The sequence below is a fragment of the Hippoglossus hippoglossus genome, chromosome 1 (assembly GCF_009819705.1).
Source record: "Hippoglossus hippoglossus isolate fHipHip1 chromosome 1, fHipHip1.pri, whole genome shotgun sequence".
In the NCBI taxonomy this organism is placed as follows: domain Eukaryota; kingdom Metazoa; phylum Chordata; class Actinopteri; order Pleuronectiformes; family Pleuronectidae; genus Hippoglossus; species Hippoglossus hippoglossus.
In genome coordinates, this window is record NC_047151.1 from 19,630,260 (window position 1) to 19,652,378 (window position 22,119).

The following is a 22,119-nucleotide window of genomic DNA, read 5'->3' on the forward strand; positions in this document are numbered from 1 at the left end:
ATCCTGCTAAAAATCAAACAAACAAACCAAAAGAGTGCTGGTAGAACGCAGAGCTCTGCAAAGGCTAATGCTCCATCTTGCAAAGTGAGTGCAAAAAATTATTCTGGATCCACCCTTTCATCTGCTCCAAAATATAATGGATTTTCCATCGGATCACAAAAGTATCGCAGAAATCTGTTCAGTAGTTTTTGCGGAACCACTCCAGGCCCTGGGACTGAGATTCGTCAAGAGTATGGAGACATGAATAACCTTTTTAGTTACCCCGGAGTTTGAGGCTGTCTGCTTCGACAAAGCTATAATGTTTTGAATTAGCATAAGCGTTTGACAGGTGTTAAGCTCCGGGCATATTCCTTTCTCCCTGGAGCCTTCCCTGCCGTGAACTCAGACAAACATAATTTTCTAATACAATTTTAACCGGCTCTTGTGTTCGAGATCTCTCTACGTTTTATGCCTGCGTATAAAAAAAAAAGAAAGAAAGAAAAAAAAGGGAATTATATGCATCTATCATTAAGCTGTGGTGAGTCAGAGAGTAATAACTTCATCTTTTATCGGCAGGGTGACGGTTAACGCTGGCTTCCTGTTAAATCATCAAAGAGGGGAGTTGTGGGCCTGTCGGAACACGGCAACGCTTCACTTCCTTCCCCCTCTTAAACACACACATTAACACACAAACACACATACACACACACACAGACACCTCGAGCCCAAACTTAATGGATGGTTGAGGTTTAACACAATTGACCTTTCCACCTTTGCCCTCTGACTAATTTCACCTGTGTTGGAGGGCCTCTCTCTCTCTCTCTCTCTCTCTCTCTCTCTCTCTCTCTCTCTCTCTCTCTCTCTCTCTCTCTCTCTCTCTCTCTCCTTCAGTCCACTTATGCCTCTCTCTCTCTCCTTCTCCCTCTCTCTGCAGACCTGAATGAGTGCGGGCTGAAGCCGAGGCCTTGTAAACACAGGTGCATGAACACATACGGGAGTTACAAGTGCTACTGCCTAAACGGCTACATGCTGTTGCCTGACGGGACCTGTGGAAGTGAGTGTGCGCCCGTCACACACACACACACACACACACACACACACACACACACACACACACACACACACACAGAATGATTGTACACACCATTTGCATTGTTGTCTCAAACATTCCTGCTCTGTTTTCTCCCTCCTCTGTCTCCTCTGCTTTGTAGCCCGGGTGTGATTCTGCGAAGCCTTTTCTTCGCTTCACTAAAAACATATTCATCTGAACGCCTGCACAATGCAAAGCTGATGACATATGCTCTCTATTACAAAATACTTATTCCCGCTTGTGTGACTACCTCTGACGGCAGCCTCACAATCCTTTGATAGACTGTTTTGATTAAAGCCCCATGTTGATCTGCTTCATTATAGCGGCTCTACACAGAACCCCTGTGAAGAACCTAAAGGGGTCTAAAATGAAAAAGAAACTCCATCTTTAGAGCCGTAGTCTTATTGGTTGCCCTGAGGTATTTTACAGAAAGGGAGTAGAAGCCTCTTTGTAAATTCTGTTTCCTCACCTGATAACTATTTTTTCCTCATGTCTCCTCTCTGGTATGGGTAACTCCCAGTACCTCATTTTTACTCATTTGTGTTTTTCTATCTGAATCTGAATTGTTCTCCACTGGAGGCAATACCAAGATATGCTGGGGTGTTGTTGTGTGTTGATAGCATGATAGTGTTAAACACCATCTTCTCTCCCTGGCTGCTGCTTTGATCAATAGATCACTGTAGCTTTTAATCAGCCTGGATTACCTCAGTCATTACTCTGTACTCCAGGGTGCCGCGGCAACTGAGGCAGCAGCAGCACGAGCCTCGCTTTTAATTTCCTGTGAAAGGTCCGAAGTTATCGAGAGAGGCTGAGCGAAATCGAGGGTCTCGATCTGCCTGGCGCCGCTCCACCACAGAGGCGCTGCACACTGGCGCTTCGATACGTCGGTGATGCATTATGAGTTTTCAAGTGTTGGAGAGGATAAAAGTAGGTGAGGGAGGATTGCGTGGGCAAGGTCTGAGCACAGGGCGATTGTGCAGCACAGGAATCTAATAATGGCAGCGTGTGTGCTGCTCTGTTGTCTGTACCCCAGGGTCAACCTGGCTAATATCAGAAAAGTCAGGCAAGTGGCTCGTACACATTGGCTGGAGGATAAGGACAAAGCTTGAGAGTCTATGTCAGGGTGGAATTAAGTGTGGGTGGGAGTGAAGGCAGTATAAACTGTGCACCCTTTGCACTCCATTGTGACATCAGCATGTGTTAATATGTGTTGTCTTCCCCTTGTGTCCACCAGACACTCGCACTTGTGGCATGGCCAACTGCCAGTACGGCTGTGAGGTGATGAAAGGAGAGGTCCGATGTCAGTGTCCTTCACCGGGGCTGCAGCTGGCTCCAGATGGAAGAACTTGTGTGGGTACGTCCCACAGTTTACACTGTGTATCTCCAGAGTACGGTGGCCCAGAGGGCTCAATGCACTGCAATTTAAGGAAACACCTGCAAATGGATACAACGTCTTTATCAATTTGAGAACACATGTGCAGCGAATAGAATATGCTCTGCAAACATACACGAACAAATTTTCGCAACACAACCAAATACTTACAACACAACTAAATACTTGTAACACAAGTAAATACTCACAACACAACCAAATACTCGCTACACATCCAAATACTAGCAACACAACCAAATACTTGCAACACAACCAACTACTCGCGACACAACCAAATACTCGCAACACAAGTAAATACTTGCAACACAACCAAACACGCACAGTAGTATGCATTGCGTTTTCTATTTGCTGTGCTATGTGTTGTCATTGATCCAGACGTGTTCTTCATTTTCCCGTGTTGCGTCTATTTGCATGTGCTTTCTGAAGTTGCAGTGCATTGAGCTCTCAGGGCCACCGTACCAGAGGCATAAAAAGTCTGCCTTTATTTTACCCACTTCCTTCTTTCAACTGTGGCAATGCATCACAAATGAGAATGTAAATTTTTCTTTTTGTTACGTGTTGTTCTCGGCTGTTAAATGTGCTGAGTGATAATCAAGCAACTGTTTTTGGCAGAGCAAGAGAAAGAGACTTGGCAGTGAAAATGTTATTTGTGAGCTGAAAGGAAACATCTTAGTGAGCAAAGTTGAAAGTCGTCCCAAATATTAACTAATACATCTTTGTTTACTTTGATCAAGGACCCTAGCAATTAAACCGTGTGTCACTAAATAGGGACTTTATTCCACTTCCTACATCCTCCAGCTTTCACAGCAGAAATGTCCTCAGGGGAAACCCAGACTCCCCCCCCCCCCCCCCCCCCCCCCCCCCCGCCAACCCTTCCCATCATCCCCTCCTTCTTTTACGCGGCTCAGCTCCTCACATGAGTGACTAACAGATGAAGGGGGCCAGTTGAGGCAGTTAACCTGTGTCAAGTTTAAAGACAGGCTGTTCCAAACTGGGCCGTTCCTGTTGTTCTGCCATATAGTCCCACTTAACTCCGGGCCGGCTAATAGGGGGGCAGATCTCCAAAAGAGGGCAGACATAAATCATGAAAAATGATGCAGGAGAGGACGGAGAGGTTGCCTGCAACAGGTGTTAGGACACGGACGGTTTCCTGATCCGTCTGGAAGCAAGATTAGAGTTTTATGGAGAGTAGTGGAGACAGTAGCATTACTCTAATACATATTTATTCATTAACTGCTTTAGAGGAGCGGTGATTTACAAGCTAATATTGTTCATAATATAGTTTATAATATATATATAGGTTTTTATTAATTATTGGTACTGTTACTAATGTATTAATAGGGATGAAATAACAGGACATATGTGGAACTTAAAACAATTAGAAAAAGTGGAGTGGGTAAGAAATGATGCTGGTGTGTGTGTGTGTGTGTGTGTGTGTGTGTGTGTGTGTGTGTGTGTGTGTGTGTGTGTGTGTGTGAGAGAGAGTGAGAGAGTATGAGTTGAAGGTGCTAAAAGATTTGCTACTATTTGCCAAGTCAGAGTTTTCTTCAAAGCCAGATGTAAATATTCATATATTCATAAATTCAGAGCTTTATAAGCAGCAATATTTTGTGTGTAAAGACAATCTGTACAGTACCTGCATCAAAGTGTGCTTGTGTAAATATAATTCACCATTGTCCTGTCAGTAGCTGAATAATGCAGCACCAGCAGCAGCAGCCTCCAAACGTCGTCCATTTAGCAGCTCCACTGGAGCAGTGTGCCTTGCTGATGAGAACCCCAACAGTGGTTGTTAAGGAGATAAGGGAGCTCTGCCCACTCCCTGCACTGGCTTGTTTTCCCAGCTGGTCCAGGTGTATTTTTAAGGTCCTTTCAAACTACAGTCCCTGTGGCTCCACTATGCTTCAGCAGCAGTGGACCCATTAATGATTTTAAGGCGGATGCTTTGAGCCTCTCAGTGTCTAAATATTAATGCCGCCATGTCTGCAAAGGTGATAAACAAAGACACTTAGAGTAGGTCATTAAATAATGGAACAAAGCAGTGTACACTGGATTCTGCTCACTGAACAGAATACATAATGGGCTTTGTTCACAAGAGTGAAGGTGAAAAGAAGTTTTCTCATTTGAAAATGACTGTTGGTTGAATCTTGAATTAAATTGCCACTTTGAATCCAAAGGTATTAGTGCATTGTCTTATCTTATGTGCATAATATGTAGGCTACTGTATGTGAATTTGAATCACTTTTGTATGTAATGCTTTTCCTCATTTGTAGACGTGGATGAGTGCGCAGCAGGAATCGCCGTGTGTCCCCGGTTCAGGAAATGCATCAACACCTTCGGCAGCTACATCTGCAAGTGCCACGATGGGTTTGACCTGCAGTACATCGGCGGGAAATACCAGTGCACAGGTAGCGTCACAAGGCCTCTGCACAGACGAGTTCACAGATATAAACTCACAGTTAGGGTTAGGGTTCTGCTGAGATATTTTGACTAGTAGATAAGTTCTTATTAGTGAGTTTGAATGATACTGAGGGAGCGTTAATGTACATTTTAAAACATGCACATTATCAGTGTTGCAGGAACACATGAAACTGATTATTTCATATTAATAGAAGCTCAGTAACATTAAAGTCGAAAGAACTTTCTTTCTTTTTTTATATAATCTACGTTTTATTACCTTACATTTAATTGTTTATTGTAGTTTCTTATCATTTCGACGAAATCAAGATTTATGTACAAAACGTACATACGTAAACATATTATGCATTGTTACACATTAAACTGCATGTACACTGTAAAAAACTGCTTTAGTAAATTATATTAAAGTTCTTCTTCCATGGTAGTTTTGACTTTAAAGTATTGGTGCTAAAATCAAATTTTAAATGCAGGTCTTTTACATTTAATGGAGTATTTAGTCACTATACTTCTTCCACTACTGAGGATTAAGAAAGAACTAGAAATGTATTTAAATACAGAAGAATTGCTGAAGAAAAAACAATGAGTAACATCCATGACCCTAAAGAGGATCAGGTGTGACAGTATTTTGAATTCAAGCATGTCAGTAAATGCAAAGAAAAGATTGGCTAAAAAACAGGATTAATTGAATTTGAAATATCTCACTCAATTTTCCCTTCCCCTTTATTTTGTATTTTCTAAAGAGGTTCTGGAAACTACACTCAAGAGTAGCTGCCATTAAAACTTGAATTAGTTGTGCACAGAAACCCACATTTACCTTGAATCCTGGCAGCATGTGGAGAACTCACCATCTCCAGTCTTCATTTATTGAAATCTTTTTTTCAGAACAAACTTTTGAGGGTGAAGAATAGAAAGGGCAGCAGTGGTAGTTGGAGGAGCTGGTGGCTGATTCGCTTCCAGGACCTTGCAGCTCCTTGTAATGATTTTGCTCTGGCATTCATGGAGGGATCACTGTTATTCACTTAAATGCTTTCGCTAACAGTGCACCTGACATAAACTTTAAACCCTCCTTGAAGTGGATGTGAAGCAATTAGCCTTTGATATTCTGCTGTTTTGTCTGAAGAGTTTTACACTTGCACCCGCTCGCTGAATGTTGATACGTTTCCATTATCTTTTCAGATGTGGATGAGTGCTCTTTAGGTCAGAGCCACTGCAGCAGCTTCGCCACCTGCTACAACACGCCGGGCTCATACAAGTGTAAATGCAGAGACGGCTACAGGGGGATGGGCCACGACTGCAAACGTAAGGACCGAGAACAAAACCCTGGCCCCAGTGTTTCTTCTGCGGAGAATCAGGGCCCCACATTTTTCTTTTCTTTGCTAGTGTTTTTCGGAAACCAAGAAAGAGGGAGGAATAGCCTTGTGAGCACAGAGCTTGGACTGAAATTCCTTTCTTTGTAATGGCTGTCAGTCTTTACTTAAATCAGCCTGCTCCCTTATCACATGTGCCCAGAGTGAGCCTTGACTCCGGTGTTGACATCTGGCCATTTTAATCAGCCAATTAAGAGGAGTCATCATCAAACGTGAAATATTTCTCTCCCTGGCAGTTTGTCTCTTTCTGCTCGCTGACACACAGTCTATTAGTCAGTGCGTCTGCAGTTTCAGCTCAGTGGACAAGAAGTAATTTATTCTCCACAGTTATTTAATCATCCAACAGACACAACTGGTGTAACAGTCCATGGAGCAGAGAGGACACCTCCTGGCGTAGGGCGCCGCAAATATTTCACCCTGTCACCTGCCCACAGGGTGTGAGCCACAAGTGTTCTGGGACTCGAGTTGCAATATCCTATTTGTGTATCACATATCAAAGTCGCCTGCAACCCGAGAAGGCAATAACTGAGTTCAAACCGCTTGCCTTTGTCCACGCTCATTCCTCACTCGTGAAACCCCCCCGACCAACCACCACCACCACCACCACCCCAGTCTCTGCTTCTGCCCCTGACGTGAAGAATGTGCGCAGGAACAAAGGGGAAATGGGAGGTGTAACTTTGATGACGTCTGCAGAGTGAGGGTGATCTCCAGGGCACCGCAGCCTGTTTGAGAGCAGAGATCATTCCACACACACAGAACAGCTTTAGCCCGATGCTGTGAAGCCTCCGGCTACGAGCACACAAAGAATCGCTAATCAGGACGAGCGTGAATAAAAAGCCACGGCCAAAAAGCAATATGAATTTCAAAAAAGCAGATATTCATTTGAAACCAGGTCGCCTTCACAGTGGCAGATTTGTCTTTAAAAAGCTCCAAATTGAATGAATGAATGAATGTGAAGCTGCAGCTCGTTTCATGGCCTGTTTTCGCAAATGTGAGCTTTTCCGTCAGTGTGATTTGAGACACCCAATTTGTTTTAGGATGCTAACATTTAGTTAACAGATATCAGGAGATGAGAGAAAGCCCTCCTCTGCAAAAGTCAAGCTAATCATTGCAGTTAGTCTGCAATTCTACGCCTCATTAAGTCTTAAGTGCTCATATTTCAGTGCTCCATCTGCATTCTCTTATCATTCCAGCCATTCCAAAAGTGGTTATTGACCCACCGAGACCAGGGAAACCACCCCCAAATCATCACAACCACATCCCTGACCTGGATCAGAGGAGGACCACCACAACCATCCGCCCTCCACAGACCCCAAGGAGAATCTTCCCTGTTCTCCCCAAATCCACAACTACCACCACCACCACCACCACAACAACCACAACTACCACAACCAAGGCACCTCCTCCTCCGCGTCGGGTCACCCCAGCCCCACGAAAACCATCAGTTCCCACCCGGAAGCCTTTCGTCCCCACCAGGAAGCCTCTAATACCAACACGCAAGCCTTACGTCCCACCCAGAACAGTAGCTCCGACCAGACGCCCCTCGACGCCGCCACCCCCCACCCCTGTAGACAACACCATCCAGAAGGAGGTCACGAAGCAGAGAGGGGACGTTCACAGTAAGAGCTAGATTTTTCCGTTATTTTATTTATATTTCTGAACTGTTGATGACCTAATGACACTCTTGTCGCAGAAAAGAAACGTTTAAACACCTTTCACACCTTTTTACTTTGGTTTATTTTACTATCTATATTCAAGAGCGTGCTCTGTCAGTTTGAGAGCAGGACTTATTGATGTCACGTTCAGATTTTAGAATATTTCTTATACTTACCCTTCTGGGAATTTTGAAAAAAAATCAAAGAACAGAGGAGAAATCCGAGAGAAGACTTTTCATGTTCGCACAGAAGCATCACGAGGTACGAGGAGAAGAGCTGAAGCTGGAGTGAAGGAAATCTGTACAAAAATAATTAAACATCGAAGTTTGGGCACAAGCAGAGCAAATCCAAGCACAAGCAGAACTTAAGAGCTGTAGTTGAGTTATTGATGATTTGTAGATAGAAAATGTTTTTAAACTCAAGACAAATTCAATTATAGACCTGTTTACAAATACCAATAATATACGCAGACCTTTAAAACTGCATTAAATTCATTTTCTGGCCACATGGGAGCAGGTCAACTATATCTGTAAACCACAGCTCTGACATATTCTCACCTCTTAACGTGATACATCTGGTGAACCTGCTTCCAAACTGTTGCATTTTCCCACATCCAGGAGACACAGAAAAACATTCATTTGAAGCCGTGCCCCACATTCACTCACTTTTTTCAGTTTAGGTTTTAATCTTCTCCTTGGGGAAATATCTGCCTCTTTAGCTGTTAAATCTTTTTTTCAATAACAACAGATGCTGTGTCTGGAGAGGATGATGATGACAGTGGTTAAACTGAACCAAAACAGTAGAGTGATGGGCCGTAAAAACCAAAAGAAGTGACCTGAAAGACACTAAAACACAATAAATAGCTGAGAGTTAAGAGATGAAGCAACACTGTTTACATTTCAGATATAGAAATGTGTATACTGCTCATATAAAGATATTGATTGGAGCAGCTCTAACATAGTAACGCTGCATGAGGAGCCTCTAATCTCTGGGTTTTGCTGTTTAATTGTGCAGCTTCTGTTTACTTTCAGGTCACAGACTTTAACTCTATAAGGCTCTTATTTGTCTTGCTATTCGTCTTCATCAACTCCCTGACAGGTCTATTGCTGGAGAAAATTAGCATTTTTCTTCATCTGAATCCGAGAACACTACATTTATTTTGAAACATCTCACATTCTGGGGAATCAGGAGTGATGTTTACCTGTCTGATTATGTGAATTATCATATCTATTTTGTATTCAAATGCATGAATATGTGGATGCAATTTATCCGAGCAATTTGCAATGGGCTGCAGTGTACACACAGCTCATCAGATGCTTTCTTGCTAAATCTTGACAAATTTGAGCTGTAAAAATGTATCTAGAAACTTTAAAACTGTTTATAATGTCAGCTAAAAGTGGTTGAAATATCTAATCAGCCAGGCTAAGGCTCTCACTTTAATATGTGACCCTCTATATATATGAATTTAACATAATGAATACGTAAATCAAGCTGCATCTACAGCACAATCAAAATATTTTCATCTCAAGGTAAGTTAAAAAACAGACTGGTGCTCAGTCTGACTATTGTTTATTCACATGCCACATCATGCTCTCTGCCAAGCATTCAGCTTTACCCGTCTTTGATTTAGTTTGACATTGTTGACAGAAACCAAATAACAGAGCAGAATTTAAAATATTGTATCAAGGAGAGCCAGTTGAGATCTCTTTTTTCTTTTTCGCTTTAATAAAGGAGGTAAACACTGCAATTCTCACAGTGGTGAATAGATTTCACCTATTAAAAACGTGGAATTGCTACTTTTGGTCTAAAACCGCAGGTACAGTATAACCCTAACCCCTCCTGTGAATCTATTTGTATGCAGTTAAACACTTTTTTATAATAATAATAATAACTTTATTTATGCAATTCCTTTCAAAAACAGCCATTACAAAGTGCTTCAAAAAGAGGGCAAATAAAAACAAGAAAACTAAATATTAAAGGTGACAAGCAAAGGAATTCAATATCATTCAAGATCAAAGACAACAAATAAAACTAGAAAATTCCTCCTGCCGAGAAATTTCGAATGGGTGCCTAGTGCTTGCTGCCGGCTCCAGAGAGACTCTTTCCATTTGAGAGGGAGACAGAGTTGATCATAAGGTGGCGCTATCACTATCACTTCATACACACTAATAGATCTGTTCAGGTCGGGGCTCTGATGAAGTGTGCGTAATTTGGGACCGATTGCTCACTTCGTTTTAACACTGATCAGTAGGTGGCGCTGTAACGATGAGTCAATATTGAAGTTTGAGGGCAATTGGACATCATGTAAGCAAAAATATATTTATTGCTTCAGTTGGTTTTGAACTCACGACCAGTGGATCACTGAGTCAGCGTCTCAACCCACTGATCCAATCACATTGTTGTTCAAAATTATTGAAAGTTGTTTATTTAAAGAGTTCAAAAGTCCCCCTCTGAATGACAAAGAAAAATCAATGTTAAGGTTCTGCCCTCACCTGGACTTGAACGCACCACCTCTGAGTCACTGTCCAACTGATCTACCACTACACTACATACAGAGTTGATTAAAACCTTTGAAGTAGTTAATATAAAGATCCCCCTGTCCCCCTTTCCCCCTTTGGCCCCCCTCCTCAGCGTGTGCATCTCACTAACGACCGCACCTGTTTGGGAGAAATAGAGAGAGTTCTGAGCTCTGGAGAACATCGCGAACAAAATGCTCTAATTCAAAATCTATAACTCCTATCTGTGAAATGAAAACACCGTGAGAATCACAAGACTTTGACGAACAAGCAGATATCTATATTATGGGTTGGAGTCAAAAAATGAGACCGTGCGTGCGAGTTAGAAAAGTACTTCTCCTTCCAAAAATGTCCTCTGAAAATTAACATAGGACCCAATGGGGAGGAGATATTTCTACACTCTAGCGCTCTCCTCAAACAAATGCTTGTTACTCAAAAACTATAAGTCCTATCTGTAAAATGAAAACACTTTGAGAATCCCAAGACTTTAAAGAACAACCAGTTATCTTTTTATTGGTGAGAGTTAAGAAATGGGGCCGTGGGAGCGAGTTAGGATTTATTTTTCCGTTTTGCTCTTTCCAGAAATTTCTGTCAAAGTTCACATGAGACCCAATGGAGAGTCTGTGCCAGAAATGATTTTGCAATTTTTCGTGACAGACGGAGGTAGAGCTCCGAGAGATTTGAGAGTGACATGTCTGCGAAGGAAACTATTTGGACTTCGTTTTGATCTAAAATCATGTCTGACAACCTCCATTTGTGGATTTGAGAGCAGTTTTAGTGAAGGAAAAAGGGCCTAAAAACTGTCATTTTCGGGCCGTTTAACGAAAAAATTCTTAGATTCCGCAGGTTTTTTTGTAGGTCTCGTTTATGTGCGACAAAATTTGCGGGAGGAGTAGAGCGCCGACAATTTACGGAAGAAGAACTAAGAATATTAAGTTTCATGGAATAACAATATGAGTGGTGCGGGCACCGCTAGGCACCCATAATAATATATCATTTAAACTTGAAATGGTTAAAAAAATTAAAATAAAAAATAAACTGAACAAAGAAGATGAATGATAAAGAAACACATAAGTAATCGCTTATAACAATACCACAAAGGCCATTAGGTTTGAATTCTGGGTTGGGGCCCTGACAGCAAAGGACCGATCACTGAGGAACAGCCGCCAGATTTATTGCAGTATCCATATTTTTTCAGATTGTCAACAAACCCCATAAAAATCAACAATGAACTGATCTCACTAAGAGCTATTGTGTGCATAACTCTGATACAGTGCATTGCTCTGTGCCATAAGCCTCCACAGTTGAGCCACACTGTTGCACAACACAATTTATTCCAACTCCACCGCATTTGTGTGGGAGCAGAAATTTTATGTTAAATATTTAAGAACCTTGACACAGAGATACAATGAGTTATTTTGGAGCCTGGGAGAATTGACCCTATATTGTAAAAAAAAGAATGTAGCAGAGAATTATTCATTATTCATACATCCTGGCACCGTAAATTTCTTATGAGCACACCTACTGCATATTCATCCGCTGATCAAAATAGTCCCCAACAAATGCTCTATTTATCTTCCTTTTAAATGAAGTTTGCTGGAAACTTCAATTATCAACTGTTCTTGAAAATTACTTAGATTTTTTTTTATTTTTTTAAATCAAACCATATCTGTGATGCATTTTAAAAGATTTACTTCTTCAGTAGGAAAAAATTACCTTTAAAGGATCAACAGCTAAAGACAGGATTGGGAAGTTGCAAAGTATTTAAAAGTACTAAGGTATTAGTGCTTTTTATAGGATTTGTTGATATTATTATAAATTAGGAATGATGCCATATTTATCCTTCATATTGTCCAGTGCCCAAAACTTCCCTTTCATATCTTTTAAATTCTCTCTGCAAACAATAAGCACATCGATCCAGTACTAATAAAAAATGTAGCTCTCAACCAAGCAGATGTCTTCAGCATCGCTAGCCCCTCCCCTTTGTAAAGTACTACGCCCCTGAGCAGGGACTTTTTTTTGGAGGAAATATTTTTAACCTATTTTTTATAGGTTAAAAATATTTCCTCCAAACTTAAATTGGATCCTGGTCCCTGCAGTGGAAACGCAGAGTTCCTGCAAAGGTTCCTGGGTAAAGTTCCTGAGGCGGAAAGGCAGCTTTGGTAAATATGCACATTATGATGCAGCGTACAGCAAAACTGAAAAAGCAGCAGAAGGTGAGGAATGTTAAGTCCAGATGCAGCAAGAGCATGAATAACACAGAAAGTGTAATCAAACATAAATAGAAGTGTTTTTGTGTCATGCTCACTTGTAGGCACAGCATAAGTCAGTGTATCAAAAATCCAACATTAAGCTCCTCTGACATGTTTGGAGAGAACAGCAAAGTATAGGATAAGAGGTGAGATCATGCGGTTCCTCCTCACCTTGCCAGATGGCAGCACATAATTAGAAAAAGGAAGGAGGAGAGAAATTACATTAACACCTGTCTGCACTGCTTGAGGGAGACATCAATCTAATAGTTTGCACCAGAGCAGTTCGAGAAATCAGAGCTTCCTGGAGAAGGTTTGTACAAGACGGGGCAGGGAAGGAGCAGAGACACCACAGTCTGAAATAGGAATCATTTGAATAAGAGCCTCAGGGTATGAAGAACACCTCAGCTGTGCAGATGTGTGCTGTGGCCAGAGCAATTTTCGGAGTTTTGTAGTTTCCTGTTCAGTCTGGACCTTCTCAATCACCAGCATGATTGCTTCACAGTGGAAATTCAGGAAACTTCAACTAAAAGTTTGTAAATTAGTCACGTTTCTGTGTCATGTATGAACCCGGAGCTAGGAGGTAAGTTGCGTAGCTTAGCATAAATCTTAGCAAAAAGTAGCCGGGACAGACACAGTGTCACACTTACTCTGGACAATCCACTGACTGTGGAATAGTTTTTATTTCAACTACTTTCTCCTAAAAAAGAAATCACATTAGACTGTTGACAGTGAGATCTGTGAGATCTGTGGGTCTTACAAAGTAACCAGGACACAAACCTCCAATCTACATTTTCAATGGTGTAAGCAGCACAGAATTGCCTTCACCTCAGTTGTATTGGAGTAGATTTTAAACTTTGGTTTTACTCCTAGTCATTCTCTCATTAATTAATATATGCAAAATTAATTTTAATGCCTCTTAACCTGATTTTAACAATTCTTGTCATCGGATTAAGTGACACAAACACCCGTCAATACAACTATTGATAGGTATTTGTGTTTCCTTATCCGACAGTTTTACTAAAATTATTCACGTTTATTTGTGATACATACATGTCCTTATCAGCAAGGCTCTGTGAAATAAAATTGTATTTTTATTAGAACTTATAATTTAGATTTTTTTCGTTATTTGCATTAATATGACATAGCTACATATAATTATCATCTAATTGTTCCTAATAAACACGTTTTTTTTGCTTAAATGTTTTTGGAGGCTTGAGCCCTCCTGCGGGGTCCGCAGGTTCAATTCCGACCCAGCCCTTTGCTGTGTGTCTTCCCCACTCTCTCTCCATTTCACGTCTACTGTCCTATCAATAAAAAGTTAAAAGAAATTTGTGATACAATGTTATTGTGTAATTTGGTTAAACCCTTAAAGATTCAAAATGGCACTAAAGAAAAAAATACATAAGCAGAAGAATTGAAGTTCATTTCACAGTATCCACAGCCCAACTTGATGAGATTGAATATCAAAGCTATATTTTACTACTTGCCTCAGTGCCACAGCTCAAATTATCGCTCCTTTAATGAGCACGTCACTTTATTTACACTCCATATTTCTGACCTACGACCGGATGCACAACTCCTGGGTGGCTATTTCCTTAAAAGCACAGACACACACACACACACACACACACACACACACAAACACGCACACACAGACCTGGGTGCCTGGGATTGCTGGAGAGCCTGGTGTGAGTGTGATCTCCCTGCTCAGAGATTCCTACGACTGACAGACTACATCGCAGTCTGCGGGGCTGTGTTACCCCGGGAGGGGGGACTCTGGGGGGCCGACGGTTCAAGTGCAGGTTACAGCACATTTGTAGCATAGGAGCAAGAATCTGTGTGGGATGTTGGGAATAGTTTCACGGATGTTTCTTCTCATTAGCAAATGCCACCAATTTGCAGGTTAGAAAATAAATGAATGACTTTCCTTTGTTAAAATGATTTCAAACCAGAAAAGACAACTTTCCTTCCAAAGGGTCAAAGCATCTCAAGCTGCAAAAAGATTTGTACCAACTTTCTGGGCGGCACTTGTCAGTTGACCTTTCATAAGACAGCTTGGCTTATGGTATTTTGGGCAGTGTGACCCCATTGGAGAAGGAAAGAGGCTATTTCAGGACTGTGTGTGTGTGTGCGTGTGCGTGTGTGTGTGTGCTCTTGTACAGCTATTTTTGTGTCTACAACCTACGTAGTGAGGACATTTTGGGAAAGTGAGGACATTTTGGCCGGTCCTCACTTTGTGACGCCTATTTAATGGACTGTTTGGGGGTTAAGACTTGGTTTAAGGGTTAGGGTTAGAATTAGGTTTAGGTTAGGTTTAGGGTTAGGGTTAGGGTTAGGCATTTAGTTTGGATGGTTAGGGTTAGGGTAAGGGGCTAGGGAATGAATGATGCCCATGAATGTCCTCACTAAGATAGCTGTACAAATGTATGTGTGTGTGTGTATGTGTGAGCCCCTGGTTGTGCAGCAGCAACATTTACCCAAAATACGCCTCAGACGAGCCGTTGCCCTTTTTCCCCTTATGATTCACATTTGACTTCTGGTGTTTGTGCAGGTTTTCTCTGGTCTGTGTGGTTAAATGTGTTAAGATACACGGGCAATAAACCATGACATTGATTCATCCTTGTGGAGTAATGAAACAAATCCACACGATAGCCACAAGCAGTGAGAAAATATAATACCTTTGTTAATCCTTTATCTAACCCTGCGTCTCTCTCACCTCAGTCCCTCGGAACAACGGAGACAACACTGTGCTCGGCATCGACTTTGACATTGAGCTCGGCAACACGGCGGATGAAGCCAGAGACGACCCAGGTAAACAACACATTTGACAAAGACAATCAGCGGCGGCTGACTGCAGAGCTCAAACAATGACGGACGAGCCACATTTGTTACGGGCAAAATGAAAGTGACAATCAGCTCCTGTAGCATCGCTGCCGAGGCGAAGACATTACAGTGAACAGATGTGTTTTGATAGGCCTTTCACCGCGAGGTGACACATGACGTCTGTTCATATCCGTTTAAATAATGGCTCACGGCCCAGGACGCACTGCCAGATTTTCTCAATTTTCACATGAAGCCTGCTTGACTGCTTGAAAGATTAATTGATCATTTGGAGGCACATCTTCGCTCATAAGCGCCATTGTTCTCGATGTAGAATTCCTACAATAACAATTTAAAAAATAGATTTAGTGAGGAGACAGCATTTCGTCTGTCGTATTTGCTCAGTGTGATTTATTGTTGTCAATGGCACACAGATTAAATTGCCCTAATGATTTAGTCACATGTTTATTTTTGGTTCGCAGAGCATCATTTGTCATGCAGTGTCGAGTGAGGAGGCGTTTTCATTGGCTCAGAGAATGAACTGAGAAGTGTTTTTTGGAAACGGTGCTTCAGGAACAAAATTATGGAGGTTATTCTTATCTTGGATCCAAAATTCGTGCAGCAGTTCATGGAGAGTGACTATTTTTGCCTCAGTCATAATATAAAGACATTCAAGAGATTTGAGATTTGAGAGATCTTTACTGTCACTGTACAGGTACAATGAAAGTTTGTATGGAGAAAGCCTGTAGATGCCTTATTAGCTAATATACACAACTTGAGACTATGAAGTAAAGGATAAAATGTGAAATAGTTGCTTTAAGAATATTAAAATAGAATAAAATATTTTATATATCTACATAACATATTTATATACAAGGAATCAAAATAGAGACAGTATAGACAGTCATAAAATAATTTATGCACTGATAAATAGAATACATTTTGCACTTTGGAGTGGTGGATAAATATTAAAATAGATAAATAAACACAGCAGTCCATAGGTTGTAACCGTGAGATATTTTATTATGGTATGTTTACAATAAGATGTATGTGTAAATACACTTATATACACTGATATCGCAATGCCAGCAAATTATACAAATAATGATGATGCTTTTTCCATTTTTTGTTTACGTAGCTTCCCATTGGATTTTTATCTCAATGCATCAGCTCTCTTCAGAAATTACATTATAACAAATATTTACACTTCTATTGTGTTCATCTCGTTCATCAGAGCATCAGCAGTCCTCTTGCCTTAGGTGAAGTTAGAGGCACACAGCATGGCTCCTGTCAAGCATCACAGAGAGCAGACTGAAACCTTTTCTCTGTGCGTGTGTGTGTGCGTTTGTGTCCTCGGCTCCTCTGAAAACATTTTATCCTCTTCAGAGTCAGGGTATCTGAGCTGCTCTTTTGATGATGGCCTTTGCGGCTGGATCAGGGACAAAGACGGAGACCTGCACTGGGAGACGACACCTGATCCGTCAGGTAACTGCAGAACCCGCACACTCAAATATGGAAAATGATTTATTTTACATTCAGTAAATGAAAATGAGAAGAGCTGTGTTACCTTCCTGGCTCGCACAAACACGCAGACACACACACACACACACACACACACACACACACACACACACAGTCAGAACATCTAAGCGGCTCAAGTGACTCAAGAAGAGACTTAAACCGTGACTTGTGGGTTTGAATGAGTTTATTGAAACAAACTAGCCAGATCAGAATAATTGCGATATTTATAGAGAAGCTGTAACATCAGTTTATGCGGAGTCAGGGCTGCCCTCCTTATCAGTGTATATAGCATTGAATATATATATATATATATACAGTATATCTATAATGATATAGCAGAGAACGTGATATCCCATAGCTGACTTGGAGTGCTTCGGGGGTCGTGATGGTTATTCACCTCACTGGCATTGATTGTTTGGGGGTCTAGTGAACCCCATAGAGTGGAAAATATAGTGTGTGAGGATCGGTGTGTTTCCTGATGTGAGCTTATGTATGCTTCTATCAATGGGAAACACATTTAACCCTGCGTACGTATTTCAATCTGAATTGTCTGCATTGACTGATGTCACAGCTTTTATTCTGATCTGGTTATTGTTGCAATAAACTCATTCAAACCCACATGTCACAGATAGAGTCTGTCCTTGTGTCACTCATCGGCACCACAACATCTGTTGTTCTGCTAAATCACAGGTCAGAATGAAGAGTTACTTGTGGGAAGTAGTCTGTGTTTTCTGCAGATTAGTGCCTTGCCTTCCAAAGCGATGCAGATGAGAAGTGGATTACGTGACTCTCATACTTGTGGCTGGGAAACACAACATTGCTTTTGTTGGGGTCCAGGCGAGAGGGAAGTTCTGTTGAATTACGCTGAGACGACTCAGTAGAGGCAGCGTGGAGACTAAACAGTGCAGCGTCCTGGCAATGTTTAGGCAACACTAGCTACATGTGGCCTCCACAGCCAACTGGCCTGCAGTTACAAGTTTGTTTCCAGACATTCAGGCCTCATTTCAGCCAAGTTTGTGCTCACTTATTAGTGCAAGTAAATACTTTTGCCCAGACTTGGAAAATAATTTACAGTAAATCATAAACTAAGGTCTGAGCGAGAGTAATCCATCTTAAAAGAACATATTTCAATCTGCTGCAGCGTGTGGTGGATATGTGAAATCACAACATTTGAATTATGTCTTATTTATGGATGCGTGTGTGTCCACCTACATCTTCAGTGTGTTGTGAAATATGTAACTATTTACTGTTCATCACTTTAAGCTCTTTTGATTGACAGCCACTGGCAGACACTCGTGGCTTTAAAAGCTTGGCACAGATTTGGAGGAGGCTCATAACTTATGCAGAAAGTCTGTGTGGCCTGCAGATACAGTAGCTACTGGACCCCCTGTGGTTAACAGCAGCCATACACTGATCCACTAGATATGCAAAATACATCAACATTAATCACCTATAAGCCACAAGCACTTTTACCTTTAAATTTTTTAAACTATACAGCTCCATCACTAACTAATTCATGAATGAATTAAAAAAAAATAGTTGCCGTGGGTAACTGGCTATATTTTTAGGAGAAGAAACATACGTAAGTGGGTCAAGTCTTTTTCGACAGTCTATTTTTTCACCACTTTTTTTGTATCACTTCTACAAATTCCACAGTTGGATGGAGAGGATGAAATATATCTTTTTTTTCTGTCCACCTCTTACCCAAATCTTTCGGATTTCATTTGTGCTGCTCAAAGTGCAGTTACAGAAAAAAGTTCCACTTTGCAGGATTACGCACAGACATTGTTTGCAGTTTGCATGGACAGTTTTTCTTTGCTCCAATGAAAACTGTGAGTCTGTCGAATATACTGGCTATATACCAACAAATGAGACTCAGGAGTGAGTGGCAGCTTTAAGAGAGAGATAGAAAATAATCACTTTTTTTTAAACTAACACAAAATTCAAGTGGTTTTCAAGGAGGATTTTTCTATTCATTGTTGTTTGACTGAAAATGTATTGTATGCTCACTTCAAAGTTTCTTCTTTTAATTACCTCTGCCTCGGAGGTTATGTTTCCATTGCTGTTTGTTTGTCTGTTATTACGCAAAAAAAACAACTGAAATGATTTTAATGAAACTTGGTTTGAAGCTGGGGTATGCGCCATTTTGTTGTTTGTCAGGATTTCTAAAAAACAACTTATTTCCATCAAACTTTGTTGAGCAGTGGCGCATGACCCTAAGAAGAGCCCTTTAAATCAGAATTTCTGGATAAACAAATCCAAATGCTCTGGGTTGTGTGCTGACTGAATGAGCCCCAGATGTTTATACTCACCACCTGCTGTGAAGGACAGATGTATTGGACATACATGAGCAGAGGATGTATGGAACACATGCTAATTAACTGTGCCCCACTGGTTTAATTTCATTAATTAACTCTATTACCCCTGTCGCTCGCCCCCCCGCCCCCCAGGTGGACGGTACCTCACCATACCTGAGGTGGGAAACAAGAGGACTGGACGAGGGGCCCGGCTGGTCCTCCCACTAACCCCTCCCTGGAACGATGGCAATCTGTGCCTGTCGTTCCGGCACAAGCTGGCGGGCCACCACGTGGGGATGCTGCAGGTGTTTGTGAAGAAGGGGAAGCAGTACAGTCCAGCAGTGTGGGGCCGGACAGGTGGAAACGGCTGGAGGCACACCCAAATCACATTATGGGGCACAGGCCTGGAAAGTGTAAGTAACAACAAACATTTCAAACATTTCACTCATGCAGCTCCTACTGAAATTTGTATTATTATTTCTGAAGTCATTTTTTGACAGTTGTGAATAGAAATGTGTTTATGCCTATTTAAAATAAATCAGAGTATTTCAAAGTCTGCATTTTAAAAGGAGGTGTCAAATTTAAGTTCAACGGGAACACGTGAACCCAGTCTTGTGTTACCATAGGTTTTTATCATAGTTTTATCCAGGCGGAAAATAAAGTGGATCATGCCTTTATGGTTTTAGCTCCAACAAACATCTCTCAACATTAGATCAGAATAATCAGCGCTTCAGTTTAAAAAGTGTTTTTTTAAAAAGCTGTATATATTAGCACGTTTACAGTTTTTATTTTTAATAGTCTATATATTTTTATTTTAATGTTGATCTGTTTAGTTTTATTTCATCGCTGAGTATGGTCTGGCTTTTTTATGATTTGCTATCATTGCACTTATATTTTATTTTGTGAAGCATATTTTGTTTTTGAAAGTTGCCATAGAAATAAACTTTGTATTGTTATTATTATTATTATTGTTTGTCTATGATAGTACCTCACTGTGCACTGTGCTGTTGTTCCCCAGGTGATCCTGAAGGGGGAGCGTGGGCGAGGCAGGAGCGGAGAGATGGCCGTGGACGACATCACCCTGAGGAAAGGCTCCTGCACGGAGGAGCACAATCTGAGGAGACTCTAACTGACAGAACAGGGGAAAAAAGGCAGAACGAAAACACGAGGCAATATCATCTCAAAGAGAAGTGACTCTGTTGTGACACCCCCTCACTCTGCCAGTAGCTCACGCTGACACCCCCCACCCCCAGCCACCCTGTGAACGATGTCCGAAAAATTGTGCGTCTGCAGAACAGTGGGTCTCTCTTTCTCAACTGTCTACAAATAAAGGGACCGGAACAGAATCTCATGGGCCGATCCTCAGCGGCACACTCCCGTCTTCTCAGCCTCCTTCATACTCCATCACCGCGTTAGTCTGAAACCTGCACGTACCTGAACACCACGGAAATATTGCTCCACCTAACACAGCACTAGCCTTCCAGCCGCGCCAGTGAGAGGCCCACGTTCACTTCATTTCTCCCTGAAGAGAGAAAGTATGGTTCCCCCTCTCAGGAGTAGGCTTTTTCCTTGCTTTGATCCTTTAAACCTCGAACCATTGCTTTTTCTTTGCCTGATGTTAAAACGTGCAGCCAGGGGCGCAATTTGGAAATGTTTTGATCAGCAGAATATCAGAGGTACTATACATTTTCTTTGAAGGTAAGAAATGTTCAAAAAAAGAAAAGTGTAAAAGACAAACTGTGTGTGTTATGATTTGATTTCTCCAAACCTGATTCAGTCAGTACGGTCAGGCCTGAGACTTTGGTATCATTACTGTTCTATAGCACAGTTTTGCAGTTTTTCTTTTTGTTGTCACAGTATTTCAGAGATCTTGTTTGGTAGAAAAGAGTCACAAAAGCATCTTGTCCACCTGGATCTCTTTCTGAAGCCTCTTAAAGTTGTTCAAACACTCCACTATCATGTTTCTCATATACTTGAAACGTGTCTGACATTTGCAAACCAAACTGTTACTTTCTACGATACAGTATGTGCTTTGTTTTATTAAGTGCCCTTTGTTATAAAGACAACACCAACAACTTTTTAGGCTTTTCACCACTTGTATTATTGTAAATGTAGTTGCGTGTACATACTCTACAATCCCATTTGTTGTGTGGTTTATATGTTATGTTAATTCATCCATGGATATTAATTGGATTTCAAAATGGTTGGTATTTAAACTTTTTGATTAAAGAACATGTATACAGATTGAAACCTTGTGTAGTGCAAGGCAGTTTAAAGTGCACAAAACGTGTATGTCATGTGTTATGGTATAGTGCTCTGTGTGTAACTTGCAAAGCACGTTGTTGCGTATTGTATGCTGTGACAATGAAGGGCATTGGCTGGAATTTAGAGGTTTTCTGTATGCATGGGTGCATTCACCAAAATTCAGATTTATCTAGACCAGTATGTAAATAAAATACATTTGACTGATATATTAAGAAACAAAACACGTTTTGTTTTTTAAATGTTTGTAAGTGAAGTAGAAGACGACTTTAGTAAAGATCGGATGGTTTAGTGTCATGATCCATCCCCCGACTTCTACTGCACAGACTCCTGCTCCAAATTTGTATGATGATCACTGTTGCGCCCCCACAAAAATCAATAAACAAACAAAGTCTCAGATGAGGCCATAACATATAATAGGGACACCACAAACAAACAGGTGGATGCACTGAAATAAGAATTTATTTGCAAACAAGCGAAAACCAGAAAGAGACTAAGTTACTGAAACAAAATGAGGCTGAGGTCCCAGCCAAAATGAGCAAAAGATGAGGA

At 41.2% G+C, this 22,119-nt stretch overlaps 1 protein-coding gene across 8 annotated transcripts in view; it reads left to right on the forward strand.

Annotated features, from left to right (window-relative positions):
- Positions 1 to 21,856, forward strand: part of npnta (nephronectin a) — a 53,010-nt gene extending 31,154 nt beyond the window's left edge. For 4 of the 8 annotated variants that reach the window (XM_034572641.1, XM_034580563.1, XM_034581785.1 and 1 more), the window contains 9 exons: positions 914 to 1,033; positions 2,304 to 2,423; positions 4,733 to 4,867; positions 6,054 to 6,176; positions 7,438 to 7,863; positions 15,389 to 15,478; positions 16,874 to 16,972; positions 19,459 to 19,718; positions 20,324 to 21,856. In XM_034572641.1, coding sequence (XP_034428532.1) covers positions 914 to 1,033; positions 2,304 to 2,423; positions 4,733 to 4,867; positions 6,054 to 6,176; positions 7,438 to 7,863; positions 15,389 to 15,478; positions 16,874 to 16,972; positions 19,459 to 19,718; positions 20,324 to 20,434 — 1,484 coding nt within the window. In that variant the 3' untranslated portion in view covers positions 20,435 to 21,856. The remainder of the gene's footprint in view (positions 1 to 913; positions 1,034 to 2,303; positions 2,424 to 4,732; positions 4,868 to 6,053; positions 6,177 to 7,437; positions 7,864 to 15,388; positions 15,479 to 16,873; positions 16,973 to 19,458; positions 19,719 to 20,323) is intronic. The other 4 variants (XM_034584273.1, XM_034585087.1, XM_034582629.1 and 1 more) reach the window with 3 other exon arrangements.
- The last annotated feature ends 263 nt before the right edge of the window (positions 21,857 to 22,119 follow it).